At 27.8% G+C, this 14,328-nt stretch overlaps 3 protein-coding genes across 3 annotated transcripts; 1 reads left to right on the top strand and 2 right to left on the bottom strand.

Moving 5' to 3' along the window:
* Positions 1-258: 258 nt before the first annotated feature.
* Positions 259-1,809, bottom strand: LOC113384217 (vesicle transport protein USE1). Its single transcript, XM_026622090.1, has 4 exons — positions 1,661-1,809; positions 1,358-1,596; positions 597-799; positions 259-447 (listed from the first exon to the last, which is right to left on the bottom strand). The coding sequence occupies exons 1-4, from the start codon at positions 1,807-1,809 to the stop codon at positions 259-261; spliced, it is 780 nt and encodes a 259-aa protein (XP_026477875.1).
* Positions 1,810-2,018: 209 nt separating this feature from the next.
* LOC113384233 (methyltransferase-like protein 4) lies at positions 2,019-3,605 on the top strand. Its single transcript, XM_026622091.1, has 5 exons — positions 2,019-2,343; positions 2,464-2,837; positions 2,937-3,111; positions 3,201-3,393; positions 3,466-3,605. The coding sequence occupies exons 1-5, from the start codon at positions 2,098-2,100 to the stop codon at positions 3,603-3,605; spliced, it is 1,128 nt and encodes a 375-aa protein (XP_026477876.1). The 5' UTR covers positions 2,019-2,097.
* Positions 3,606-3,825: 220 nt separating this feature from the next.
* LOC113384250 (UDP-glucose 4-epimerase-like) lies at positions 3,826-13,034 on the bottom strand. Its single transcript, XM_026622092.1, has 9 exons — positions 12,643-13,034; positions 8,620-8,806; positions 6,907-6,966; positions 6,705-6,818; positions 5,919-6,095; positions 5,532-5,712; positions 4,484-4,572; positions 4,167-4,359; positions 3,826-3,899 (listed from the first exon to the last, which is right to left on the bottom strand). Exons 2-9 carry the CDS (start codon positions 8,803-8,805, stop codon positions 3,826-3,828), a joined length of 1,074 nt encoding a protein of 357 aa, XP_026477877.1. The 5' UTR covers position 8,806; positions 12,643-13,034.
* Between the last annotated feature and the right edge of the window lie 1,294 nt (positions 13,035-14,328).

The raw sequence follows: 14,328 nt of genomic DNA on the forward strand, positions 1-14,328 counted from the left end.
TTTCAAGTTAATGTTTATAATACATAGTGTAGTGCATTACCATATCCTAATACCATGGATTATTAAAATTTTCCAATTTAACACTAAGATCAACTAATTTTTCCACTGAATGAAGGCTAGGATTATAGCCGAAACGTATGGATTTAAAATAAATTTTTGAAAGAAATTATATATATATATATATATATATATATATATGTGCAATATTTTAATTTCAAACAGTCATATTTAGTTTTGTAGAAATTAAAAACTTACAGGCTACATAATTACTTTTTTCTTAAATAATTTCATAAACATGACCATACTTATGAATATTATGATGACTATAATTATCATAAACAATAAAGAACATTTCCAAGCCCTTTTATTATGGTCTGCTAATACAGCTGATTCAGTTTTTAATGATGAAACATTGTCATCAGTTATTTTTGCTGATTTTGCAACAATCTGTAAATATATTATAAAACTCAATATAATATAGAGTGCAACACATATTATAGAAAGCATATAATATTACAACTTTATATAAAAATATTACAATAAATTAGCACTTAAAAAAATGCATATTTATATTCAAACAATTCAATCAAATTTACCTCTGTATCCTTTTTTATTATTGAACTTGCTACTTCACTTTGTTCTCTTAAATTTTTTGCCATAGACAACATGTTTTCTGCTATTTTTTCTTGCATAGAATGATGATACTTAATTAATACATCAAGATCTTCTCCTGAGCTAGCTTCTGAATTTCCAACAGATGATGATTGCCGCAAGCGTAATGCAGAGTCTGATAGTAAATCTGGAATGAATAATTAATTTAACAATTGAAACAAATACCTAAAGATAAACTTATTTTATTATTATTTCGAGATTACTATGTCTTTTCAATACTTTATAGCAATGGTTGATTACACAAAGAGATTATATAAAGTTTTTATACAGAAAATATGCTTATTATTGATCTATTCATCATTCTTTCAGCTTATCTTATACATAGTGTATAAAGGTTAATGAAAATTAAAGTGTATAAAGATTATTAAATCACAAAATATAATGCTTTAATCGTGCAAAAGGCTTTATTATAATAAAAAACATTACAAGGTAGAAACGAGAAAATAAAAGCCTACATATAATAATTTTTAATATATTAGTTATTTGGGTGGTTGTAGGTATATAACGACAAATTCAAAAAAGCTTGTGTATCTAAAAAGGTTTAAATTCCCAGATCAGTTTACTGTCTACTTGTACGATTTTATATATAATTTTTAATTGTTTCAATTAGGAATCAATGGAATATATCAATATCAATATAATAGTCTAAAGAACTTTAGATAACCATAATCTTTAAATGATTTACCTCTTCTCTTCACTCCAAATAATTCATCTTTGAGTTGTTTCTCAAATTTACTAGTACTTTTTTGATGAATTTCTTTTGTAACTGGATTTGTTTCAGTAGTAGCAACACCATGCGATAATAATTGTACGGCCAGAATCTTTTCAGTAGCGTTTTCTAATTGTTCAGTTTTAATTAAGCCTTTTAGAAAAGTACACCTTCTGATATAATCTGTCAAAACCTCTTTTTCTGGTTTACAAGTTCTAAAATTTTAAAAATCTTTAAAGTAACACTATGAAAAAAATATATGACAAAAACAGTACTTACACTGGCATACTATGCAAGTCTTTTATCATTTTTTCTAAGGATTTAATATATGTTTCTAATCGCCAATCCCTATTTAAATCATCATTAGCCATTATTTCACATTTATTTAAAAGTCTTTCGACATTGATTTCTAGCCTGGATGCCCCCATTTTATTGAATTTTTATTATTTAACTTAAACAATAAATATATATTGTGTTTAAGTAAGCACATGTATGACTTAAGATTTAAAGTAAGAAGAATGGTATAAATATTTAGCAAGTGACGTTTCAATTTTAAATTTGAGGTTAGAATTTTCAAAACAAATTTAACCTCTTTAGTATTATTATTAATTTTATTTATCAATATTACAAACTAAATAATTATAATATTAAAACTGCTTATAACAGTAACTTTCAGCAAAACTACATTGTGATAAAATATGATTTAGAAACCCAACATGAGTATTCTTTTGAGTAGTGATGCAGGCTGGCTTATAGATCAAGAAAATTTTATAAATCTTAATATTAAGTCTATCAAATGTGATGGAATTTCAAAAAGTTTTATCGTTAACCCATCTTTGTTTAATATAAATTCACAATTTTTAAGACCAAATCAGCAAGAGCAGTCTGAAGATAATATAAAACCTAAAAAGAGAAAACTGTCCTGCAAAACATTCATCGATACGTGTAATTTAAATGAGACTGTTAGTATAATATACTTTTAAAATATTTCTTTACATATATTATTTATTTATAATCACACAATATAACTTTCACTTATCTTTTTTTTAAATATCTGATATTAAAATAATAATCATTTTTAGATTCTATTAGTTCAACTAAAATTAGTTGAAATTATTAAACAAGCAAGACAATTAGGATATATCAGTACATTTCATGGTTCTGCAAAAGATGAAAATAAATCTGCAAAATTATTTTCAAATGAATTTTACAAGGAAACATCTTCCATTGATTTTGCTAAATATTCTAAGGGTGGAAATAACTCCAGTGATAATTTACTTGTGATATTAAATGATGAAAAATTTATTATACCTGCAAATTGCAACTTCTATAGTTACGATATTAGAGAAATGAAGAACCACTTAGACTTTTCGATACAGTATGATTTGATTGCACTGGACCCTCCTTGGTGGAATAAACATATCAGAAGGAAAAAATCCCAAGGATTAGGATTAAGGTTTTAAACATAATAAATGCTAATGATTTAATATATAATTAAAAGATTAATTAAATATCTTGGCTCTTTGAAAATTTTATAAATTTATTGTTCTTGCAGTTATAATATGCTTGAAAACTCAGAACTACTAAATTTGCCCATTAAAAAACTTTTGAAACATAATGGAATTGTTTTAATTTGGTGTACTAATTCACCAAGCCACTTGACTTATATAAACGATGTTCTTTTTCCTGAATGGAATTTAACAAAAGAAGCTATTTGGTATTGGGTTAAAGTATGTACTTTTTTTTAAGTCAGTTTATGATAAAATATATTGATCAAATAATAGTTATTTTAATTATGTTTCTTATTATTATAATTTAGATAACAAAAGATGGTAAACCTATATGTGATTTTTCAAAACCGCCTGTTAAGCAACCATTTGAACAAATAATAATTGGCCGTTTTAATGCTGGAAATATAATCAATGATGATTGCGATTTCAAAATAATACCAGATCAAAAAATTATTGTAAGCGTACCAAGTGCTTTGCATTCGCATAAGCCAAATTTAACAGGTTGGTTTTCAAAGTGATTGCAAAAATAAATAATAAATCATAAAACATAACTGAAATTTTAATTTATTACAGAAATATTGACACAGTTTTTACCGGATACTCCAATGTGTCTGGAGTTGTTTGCTAGAAGTCTTCAAAGAAATTGGACATCATATGGATTCGAACCGTTAAGATTACAACATATAAGTCTTTTCAAACAAGAAGCTGATTAGTTTTATCATGGATTTTATTATTAATATTTTATTATTTAAGTCCTTCATTTATAGTGAGTATTTATAAATGTAAAAAACTATGTAACTTAATTTTAATATATTTTATTAGAAAATGAAATTTTTGTACAAATTTCATATCTGGTAATATAAATATTAAAATATTTTTATTGATGTAAAACTATTTAAATCAGTCTAGCTAATTTTAAACATTTATATTAAGTTATTTATGACCATTAATGGCACCTCCTCTGTATCCATCAGGGTTCTTAGTTTGCCATCGCCAAAAGTCAGTACCTAAGTAAATTAGCAATGATTTAACTTAAGCTTATCCTAGAGAAATTATTTCGAAAAAAAATGTTTTTAAGAAAGGATTCAAGAATGAAGAAAAGAAATCTTTTACCATTATATTATAAAACAAAAAAATAATTTAGCACATTGTTGTTCACAAAAAGTGTGAATAATATTTACTATACTATTCTGAATTCTGATACAGTTTGTTATTAAATGAAATAACGAATATTAAAGATTTTAGTAAATAATTTAAAAATGTTATTTTCTTACACATTTCTTCTAGGCTGTATTGGGTTTTCCAACCCAATTCCTTATGGGCCATTTCTGGATCAGCAAACATAGAAGTAATGTCTCCTTCTCGCCTATCTGTTATCACATAAGGGACAGTAGTTCCAGTGACACGTTCAAAAGTTTTAACTAATTCCAGTACTGAGACCCCTTTGCCGGTCCCCAAGTTGTAAAACTATATTAAAAATTATATTGCATTATCCTATAATATGATATAAACGTATCATAACGTATTAAAAATATTACAAATATATTATGCTGCGCTTAGAAATGCGTATCAGCATACCTTAGACACTTGCCTTGAGTCTTAAGTGATTATTATTGAGTTTAGATAGAGCAGCAACGTGACCTACTGCCAAATCCATAACATGTATATAATCTCTTATACCTAAACGAAAATATTTAATTTAAAATTATACATTTTTAATAACAAAAATATATGTGTACATAATATTTCTAATTTCGGATTTTTACCCGTAGGTATATCATCCCTTATACAAGTTGTGACAAAAAAAGAGGATCGCCAAAAAAAATCACATAGCACTATTTATAATAACACATAATAATACAAAAATAAGAAAAACAAAATAAAAAAATTATTCACTCTAAAGGAAAAAAATTGTGTCGATAAGTTTCATTTGCCGATCAGTATATAGTTTGGCATGGCGTGATTGCCATACCAAATATCGTCTCTTGTGTATTGGCCGAGGCCCGCGATGTTAATATTAGGATGATCCCCACATTTTAGATTAAAATTTTCAGTGAGCTTTTTATATAGTCGAGTAATGTTGGTACGTCAGTCTGTTTGTGTATGTATTTTGAAGAATAGTAATGTCTAGTCAGTGGGTCCCTTATTTTGTTAAGTACTAGTCGTAGTGTCTTATTTTGTAATGTCTGTAGTTTCTGTAAGTTATTCTTCGTCGTCGCGTTCCATGCTGGAGCGGCGTATGTCAGTAACGGTCGTATAAGTGTCAATAAAGTGTCCGCTTGTTCTTCACGCTTAGCGGGCTGTTGTGGTTCAAGAGAGGTCTCAGTAGATTTAACAACCCGTAAGCCTGTCCAATTTTCGTATTAATATGTTTTGTGAAGCTGAGTAAGCAAATAAGCGTGATTTAAAAAATTCTAATTGAAAGATTTCTACTTTAAAAATAATACTCTCCAAATTAAATTTTTTTGTCTCATTTCCGAAACAAGTCACATTAGCAAAATCGCTGAATTTACAAACACAATTATAGATTTAACTAAGCATTTTGATCTTGAATGTGTGCTTTTAAATACAACAATTGCAACTATTTTATAGAATACGATTAATTATTTAACTAAATGATTTATTTAAAATAATTTTACCTGTGCCATCTTTAGTTTCGTAATCTCCACCAAAAATGGTTAGTTCTTTCTTTTTTCCAATGGCCACTTGAGCAATATAAGGCATTAGATTTGTGAAAGCTTTTGTAGGATCTTCTCCAATCAAACCAGAAGAATGTGCACCGACAGGATTGAAATAACGCAAAGCAATTATATTCCATTTCTAAAAAGGTAAAAATACATAATAATTGTGAAATAAATTATTGCACATCCAAATATAATAAATTATATACTATTTAAAGAAAAACTATTATATAAACCATAAAACATTAAAAATGATAGAATGTATAGCAAGTAATTTGGAAACTTCAAACTTTTGGGAAAATTTAGAAAAAACACTCTTCATTAAAACTCAATCTTCCTATTTACCTGATCAGCTAAGCTGATGTCTTTCAACATCTCCTCAATAAAATACTTTGTTCTTCCGTATACATTAGTAACCTTTCCAGTTTCATGATTTTCGGTAATTGGCAACGTTTCTGGTTCTCCATAAACTGTACATGAACTCGAAAATACCAACTGATAACATTCATGGGATTCCATTACCTTCAAGTAATACATATAAGTGAAAATAAAATTAGATAATTGAAAAGAAAGTATGAATGCAACTAAAGAAAGTTTATTAGATAAGGCCACGTTGATTGAGAGTTCTTATTTAAATAATTGGTAATTGATATATAATAAATATTGCAGAATAATGTAATTGTTTAAAAAAAAATGAATTTTTGAATAGCAATCTAAGGCACACTACTTAAATAAAAATGTACCTTAGAAATGGAATAATTAAGTTGGTCATATTGTTATAATTCCAAAACCGTTATTATGTAACTTATAATTATGAAATCCGGAACGCTAAATAATTTAAATATGATATAAATATTTACTCTAAATAACTTATAAATAAATAACTTGAATAAAATTCTTCGGACAATAAATTTGCAATCGAGACAATTATTGCTTCTAGAAAAAAACAGAACGCGAAGTAAAAATCCGGGACCGTCCCGGTCAAAACCATTATACCGTAGTAATAGTACCTCTTTTTACAATTTTAAATTAAATTATTGACACAATAGCTGTGAGTATATTCTCTCTATATAAAAATAGATTCACTTTAATAAAATGCCTTTATAAATTTAAGTAAAAAGTCATTGTTACCTCTAAGAGATTAATCATTCCCACTAAGTTATTCTTATAATACAGCAATGGTAACTTCATAGACTCTCCAACAGCTTTCATTGCCGCAAAGTGGATAACGCAATCTATATGATTCTGAAATGATTTTGTTTACAGTTAATTAAAATGAAGAAATTTCTTAATTAGTTAATTAATATGAAGTGCAAATAAATATTTAATATACCTCTTTAAAAATCTTGTCTATACTGTCACGGTCTAACATATCACAACGGTAGAAAGGAACCTGCAGAAATAAACAATTAATGTGTATATTTACCATTATTTGATAATATTTTGAATTTTTCAACTTTCCGTAGGGTAAGTTATAGAGTATTCGGAAAAAAATCAAAAATGGAAATTTTTGTATATCTTTACGTTTCAAAGGCTTCTGAATATTTTGGCATACTTTGGCAAAAAAAATTAATGTATGTGTGTGTATGTATATATGTGTGGATACTATTTTTCGTCCACGATTTCAAGCGCATGGATCAACCGATTTGAATGATTCAAAAAATATTCCATTCCTACTGATGGGGAGACATGCTGATTAGTTTTTGACGAAGACAGGTCCAACCGTTTCGGAGGTACGGAGCAAAAAGTACAAAAAATACAAATCGAGGTTTTGCGAGAACGCAGTATCCGATTTGAATGATCTAAAAAACTTTCAATTTGTAATTATTGGGAGAAGAAGTGATTATTTTTTGACAAAGGCAGGTCCAGCTATTTCGAAGATACTGAGCTAAATGTGCAAAAATGGTAGTTTTTGATTTTGAGAGAACTAAGCGTCCCATTTGAATGATTCAAATAACTTTAGCTTGTTTTAAGGGGTTACATGGGTTTCTTCGGTCAAAAAACGGCATTTTTTTAATTATGTTTTTTTACATATAAAATGAAATATTTTAATGAATTTTTTTATTTAAAAGATACATATTTAATAAATAATAAACATTTTGTAAAATTTTCAAAAAAGATATCAAAATCGCGTTCATTACGACGCCATTTCCGGAAGTCCCTCGGAAAAAAAGGTGCCTCCGCGTTGTCAGCAGAACTTCTTTCAAGATCATCCGAAATAAAAATAAACAATACGTGTTTTAGTAAAGACAATAAACTATAGTTTATTGTTACTTTACTTTAGGTATTGGACGAAGGAAAAAAGAAAAAAATGAAAATTGGATTTTTGGCGGACGTTTTTATAAAAAAATGCAAGTTTCGATTAAAATTTCTCGATATTCGTTTTTTTTAAATAGTTCAATACCTTATTGTAAACGATATCTTCGTTCAATACCTTATTGTAAACGATATCTCGAAGAGCTGTGTGAAATTTCATCAAGATCAGTTGAGTAGTTCCTAAGAAATCTTGACGACCGTCTTTGAAAACATAGTTTTGAGAAAAACGCGTTTAAAGTTTTAAGAAACAATAAAGATGGATCTCAAGCGTCCATCTATTCAAGACTGTATCTCCGAAACTTTTAGTCGGATCAACTTAAACATTTAGGACAATATTCTAGAGATGTTATATAATTTAATAAGACAAAACAATTTTTTTTTATTTTTTGAAACCATGAAACCCATGTAACCCCTTAACAAAATAATTACTTTGAAAAAAAAATGTTTCAATTTTTTTTCAATGAAATTATTTTTTGTATATCGAAAATAATTCAGATTTTAATTTTAATTTTAACTAAAGTACACTTATATACTTCAAATAAATAATATTCAGTTTATATAATTCTTATAAATATTTGAAAATGTTACAGTATTTATAATAAGCTATTTGAAAACATTTAATATTTCTCGAACATTTCGTTACGGTACGGGAAGTTCCAGCAATTTAACCTTAAGACACGATGTCATGCGCCCCACTAATTTGATAATATTTTAAATTTTTATGAATTACCTTTCTTCCTGTTATCTGTTCAACCCTCTTGAGAGCGCTAGCACCCCCGAATTCGTCATCGACGCTGTTAGCGAAATTGTCCGCCGCAATAACGTCGTAGCCCGCCTCTTGCAAGGCTACGACGCAGTGACTTCCGATGTATCCGGCACCGCCGGTCACAAACACTACTTTTCGATTTGAAGACATGCTGAAATTTAATTTTAAATTTAATAAATAGCATCTAAAAGGTTATCAATCTCTGCCTGGGAAAATTAGCAACGATATGTAATTCTGTCATTCATTCTTTAGTTGCTTGTGTGTACACAAGCTATTCGTATAATGACGCTGACGGACGTTGATGCGCCAATAACGTGGACTGGCTCAAGGTCTATTAGTAGAATAATTATGGCTTTATACTTCTTTAAATTATCTCTGCATAATGTGTTAACCATTGCTGTCCAAATCATATGTTCCATTATATTATTATTTATTACAACAGGTTTACATTGTAAGCTTGTCTTTTTTAATTAAATTTCGTGTAAAAATTGCAATTTTCTTTCTTATTATTTTAGCAGTTCTGTATTAGATATAAGCCTTATACCTTACCTTATATCAGCGGTTGGGGTACTGCAGTAAAAATCTCAAATGGGGTGAAAATAGGTAATATTTACTGTATTTGTTACGTAGTTGTACGCATGGGGGTAATCTCTCTTCACCATGGAGTAATCTGATGGGGTGATATATCAACTTTCAACAACTAGTGTGAAATTTTGAAAAAATCGATTTTTGTTTTTTCGGTATATTACCCCTTTAAAAATAACATATTAAAATTTCAAATCGATATCTCAAATAGTTTTTGAGTTACAGCGATTTAAAAAGTATACATATAGTATATAGTATAACGACCATTTTATCTTTAAACGCGTTTTTCTCGAAACAGCATTTTCCGAATTGCAGTGATTACTCAAAAACGAATGATCCGATCACTATCAAATTTTTTTTACATGTTCTGTATATAGTTCTCCGTGAAATGAACTATCGATTTTTTGATCGGATCAAAAATCGAAATTTGGCAGTCGAAAAACGACTAAAATTTTGGGTAAAATTCGCCTTTTTTTTTTAAAACGCCGCCATTTTGTCAATTTTTTATTTATTTTTTTATCGTAGTTTATTTTACAGACAATATTATCTAGTTTAACAAGAATTATTATATTTTTTGATTTTATCCACGTAGAAGGCCGGATTGACTGCAGCAGTTAAGGGCCTTTTTTTGTCGCGCCGTTGGAGATCGACGATAACTTAAAAAATATTTAATTTTTTTTTTCAAAAATTTTACAATGTATTCTTAAAGCATGTATGAATATATTTCTAAAATTTTGAAATGATTGATAAAGTAGTTTTTTTAATATAAATTCCCAAAAATCACCTTTTTTTAGGCGGTTACACTAGTTGTGCCCCTTAAACAAAAATACTTTGTGGTAATGATTACAAAAGTTTCCGCGACCGTTGCTTTATATTATAAGAAAAGAAATACATTTTAACTGAATATATTCATAAAATTGTCATTTGAAATTTTAAATAAGTTAACTTATGTCTAAAAACTTTATTTTAAATAAGTTAACTTATGTCTGCTTGAATTGAGTACCGCTTATTGAACGCACGATTTATAATATTTTCCTTCTATATTTATAATATTTTCCTATAATACACCAACAAATATCACATTGTTTTATCAATGCTTTAATTTTTGTTGATTTCAGAAAAATATTTTAATATCTCAAACTATTTTTAAATACTTATCTAGTATTTATATAGTTTAATTAAATATCAATATTAATCATATATAATTTCTTAAAACCAACTGTACATGGGCACAAGAGTCGATCAGTTCTTTAGCTTTATATAGAATCGATTCGATGTATTATTTAAAATAAATGCACACAAATTGCAATAATTGATTCTATAAAATAATTAACAAAGTTGTAACATGACAATGCTTAAGATTTACTTACAATATTGATATAGAACACTGTAAGCGTTCTAGCGCCCTAGAGAGAAATTTTATCAAAATTCCAGAAGAGTAAACCTGAGGTTCTCCTTGTTTAGGTATATATATTTGATTTGTATGCATCAATACGTAATATTATATGAATTCTTATATAATATTATGATATTTTGCAACTGCTGATTTAAAAAAACGGCATTTGCTTGTAAGTTGTTCTTTAAAAGCTAAATTTTTAAATTTAGTTTTCTATTAATTTCTAATTTGAAATATCAAAGTTTAATTAAAAAAATAACATTATTATTTTGCTACCATTTAAACCAAATGCCTTTTAACTCTTACCGTTACACTATGAGCGCCAATGATATGAGAGATTTTTTTGATATATGACCATGTTTAACGGATCTCGTATTGAATGCGTCGGAACCGGAAACAATTATAATTCAAATTTGGAAATTACAGTTATTAGTACAATTGCGTAAGTATGATAGAAAAATTTATAAAAAATTACTATTTTTTTACATCAATAAATGAATGCATATTTTGATTTATATCGGACAATCTATATGTAATTACAATCTGACTGGGAAGGCATTCAGTGATTTTAGTTATTAATATGCAGATATAAAATTTCAATATCTACCCAATGGTAGTCATGCGTTAAGTTTCAAAAATGAACACTCATAAATATATAGTTTTTTAATTTGTCTCATTCAATATAAAGTATATCTGTATTAGTTCTAACAATAATTTATCCTTTCCTATATAATATATTCCTATAAAATATACTAATGTTTTAAGTTTAATATATTAAATTGTAAGGCTAATCGTTTATTTATTCTACGTATACATTTCAAAGTCATTAGTATTAATTATTAATTATTATCAATAAAAAAACACGAATACATGCTCAAAATTATCTTTAGAAATATTATGCAAAGTTCTTTAATGAATGTTTACTGAACTGAATGCTTAATTATATCTGCATAAGAATGAATATAATTTTATTTGCACATCAAAACTAATTCAGGGTATTAAAATCAAGGTTTGATTTCTTGGATTTACCGTCAGATTATATTACCGAGAGCTTTTCCTGATGCACCGCATTATATATTCCAGCCATAATATTTTAATTTAATCTTTCATTATTAAATATTTAATTTTGTACTTTTTAATATTGTATATCTATAATATAAAAATGAATCGCAAAATGTGTTGTTAAGCGCATAACTCAACAACGCCTGGACCAATTTGGCCAATTCTTTTTTTAAAATGTTCGTTGAAGTCCAAGGATGGTTTCTTTCTTTTTTTTTCAAACGTTTTCTAACTAAAACGTAGAATCAATTTGATCTTTATTGCTATTATATAAAGTTCATATTAAATTACAAGCAATCACTGTATACTCCCCCTAAAGATTATTCGGATTTTGATAAATGTTTCTGAAGTTTATTAAGAAAATTTTCTAGGATGTATGTGATTATAAAGTACTGGGGATGTATGTACAATGTTGTAGAAATAAATGGAAAAAATTGCAAAAACGACAAGTCATTGTTTAAAGCAGTTCTTCATTTAACATCGCTCATATTATAAATGTGTATGCATTTTGGCGTAAAGAGTAATTTAAAAAACAATAATTATTATTTTTAGGTAAACGGTGAATATTAGTATATTATATTAAAAAATTGTAGACACGGGTACAGGATAACGTCTGTCGGGTCATCTAGTATATAAATAAAATTGTTTAGTTATTAAAATAATTATTTGAGGAAAATATAAAATTGAATATTTATCTATAATAAATGCTCAATTAAGTAATAGAAATGGAATCATTGATGATTAATTCAATCAATGAATTAATATAGTAATAATGAATGAATAATCAACCCTATTAATTTATATCGATGAGTGTTAGTAATTGTATCACTTGTAAGAAATTTTATTATTATATGGCCAAGAATAAAATAAGAACAATATTATATAAATAGTAGTAATTAAATTATAATTACAAAGCTTTACAAGAAAATTAATGAAAAAAATCTCACCTGCTAAAAAACCTTGTATCCTGTATCCAAAAATGTCACCTAATTTATTATATCACACGATATGTCGAAGTTTAATCATTTGAATACCAGTTTAAATGTTAAAACTCACAGAGCACATCACCACGCGTTCTTATGAAAGACATTTGTAGATTTGAACAAAATTCCACTTGGGCATCATCAACAACGATCGCACTATGTCGAAATACAAAATTCTATTGAATAACGGCTAACGGGCTAAATTACGAACACATCTAACAAAATTCACATATGAATCCGATTCTGATGTTAATGTGTTAGTCCCACCATTTCGGACTTCTTTCTTAAACTCACGTGTAAGCAGAATGTTAAATTCTTATTCACAGGTCACTGACGCTTCTTCGGTACTTGCCAATTATCACAGTCTGCATTAAATCCACACTTATATGTTTGTTTGCAAATATTTACAATATGATTTCACGGTTTTATTAATGTAGTAATATTTATGAAAATGGAAAATTCTACGAAATACTTTTAGTTTCATCGACATTAATTTGAATTTCTTTTGCTCGTAGACAAAAGAACGATGAGCGCAACCGGTTTGTGTAACAGTATATATATTTCTTTTACGCGACAGAGGTGCGCAATATTTCTTGAGCGTAATTGATTAATTACGCCCAACCAATTCGATAATTAACGAATTGATTAGCTTGTATTGAATTGATTCATCACGATTAATAATCAATTAAAGGATGCGTCTTGGCGTGGCTCCGTATAAAACTTGGTTTGAAGACCCTTATAAAATCAAAGGCCTACAAATTAAAATACAAGAATTTATTGATCATTATCATATTTGTGTCCAAAAATTTTCCAGATATTTCAAATTAAATATACGCTTTTTTAACTTTCCGTAGGGTAGTTTTATAGTAATGGGACGTAAATCGAAAATATTTTTTTTTGCATTTCTCCACGTTTTAAAGGTTTCTGAACATTTTAGCATACCTCAGCAAAAATGGATGTGTGTGTGTGTGTCCGCATTTTGTCGTTCACGTTTTCGGGCGCAAGGATCAACCGATTAGAATGGCTCAAAAAACATTCGATACCTATTGATAGGGAGATGTGCTAATTAGTTTTTGGCAAAGGCAGGTCCAACTGTTACGGAGATAAAGAGTTAAGAGTGCAGGAAATAGATATCGAGAGAACGGAGCATGCGATTTGAATGATCTAGAAAACATTCAATTAGTAATGATTAGGAGGGTGATTACTTTTTGGCAAAGGCAGGTCCAGCCATTTCGAACATACAGACCTAAATGCACAAAAAATGGCAAAGAAATAAGCATCCGATATGAATGATTCAAAAAACTTTCTGCTTGGGTTGACGAAACAATTGCTTTTGGAAAGAAAAAATTAATTCATTTTTTTTTTCAATTTTTTTGTGTATCGAAAATAATTCAGATTTCAATTATAATTCTGGTTAAAGTCCTAAAGCTCGCTTATATACTTTAAGTGAATAATTTTAATTTTGTTACTCGCAGTTTATATAATTCTTATAAATGCTAGACGATTTTACAGAATTTATAATAATCTATTTGAAAACATTTGATATTTCTCAAACATTTTGTTATAGTACGGGAAGTTCCAGCAATTTGCCTTAAGACACGATGTAATACACCACTAGTTGACTCTATTTTCGGCAAACTGATTATTAAA

This window comes from Ctenocephalides felis, unplaced genomic scaffold (genome assembly GCF_003426905.1).
Source record: "Ctenocephalides felis isolate EL2017-DRISC unplaced genomic scaffold, ASM342690v1 CF-g0.4_SCAFFOLD_00845, whole genome shotgun sequence".
Classification (NCBI taxonomy): Eukaryota; Metazoa; Arthropoda; class Insecta; order Siphonaptera; family Pulicidae; genus Ctenocephalides; species Ctenocephalides felis.

What these genes read in the sequence shown, in the direction of transcription:
- LOC113384217 (XM_026622090.1), bottom strand. Translation starts at nt 1,809, where the DNA reads ATGGGGGCATCCAGGCTAGAAATCAATGTCGAAAGACTTTTAAATAAA. An exon ending in GACTTGCATAGTATGCCAGT is followed by an intron (nt 1,597 to 1,660) that starts GTAAGTACTGTT and finishes TTAAAATTTTAG; the next exon opens with AACTTGTAAACCAGAAAAAG. An exon ending in TAATAAAAAAGGATACAGAG is followed by an intron (nt 448 to 596) that starts GTAAATTTGATT and finishes ATATATTTACAG; the next exon opens with ATTGTTGCAAAATCAGCAAA.
- LOC113384233 (XM_026622091.1), top strand. Translation starts at nt 2,098, where the DNA reads ATGAGTATTCTTTTGAGTAGTGATGCAGGCTGGCTTATAGATCAAGAA. An exon ending in CGTGTAATTTAAATGAGACT is followed by an intron (nt 2,344 to 2,463) that starts GTTAGTATAATA and finishes AATCATTTTTAG; the next exon opens with ATTCTATTAGTTCAACTAAA. An exon ending in CTATTTGGTATTGGGTTAAA is followed by an intron (nt 3,112 to 3,200) that starts GTATGTACTTTT and finishes ATTATAATTTAG; the next exon opens with ATAACAAAAGATGGTAAACC.
- LOC113384250 (XM_026622092.1), bottom strand. Translation starts at nt 8,805, where the DNA reads ATGTCTTCAAATCGAAAAGTAGTGTTTGTGACCGGCGGTGCCGGATAC. An exon ending in AACAGATAACAGGAAGAAAG is followed by an intron (nt 6,967 to 8,619) that starts GTAATTCATAAA and finishes TTATTTCTGCAG; the next exon opens with GTTCCTTTCTACCGTTGTGA. An exon ending in ATACAGCCTAGAAGAAATGT is followed by an intron (nt 3,900 to 4,166) that starts GTAAGAAAATAA and finishes TAATTTACTTAG; the next exon opens with GTACTGACTTTTGGCGATGG.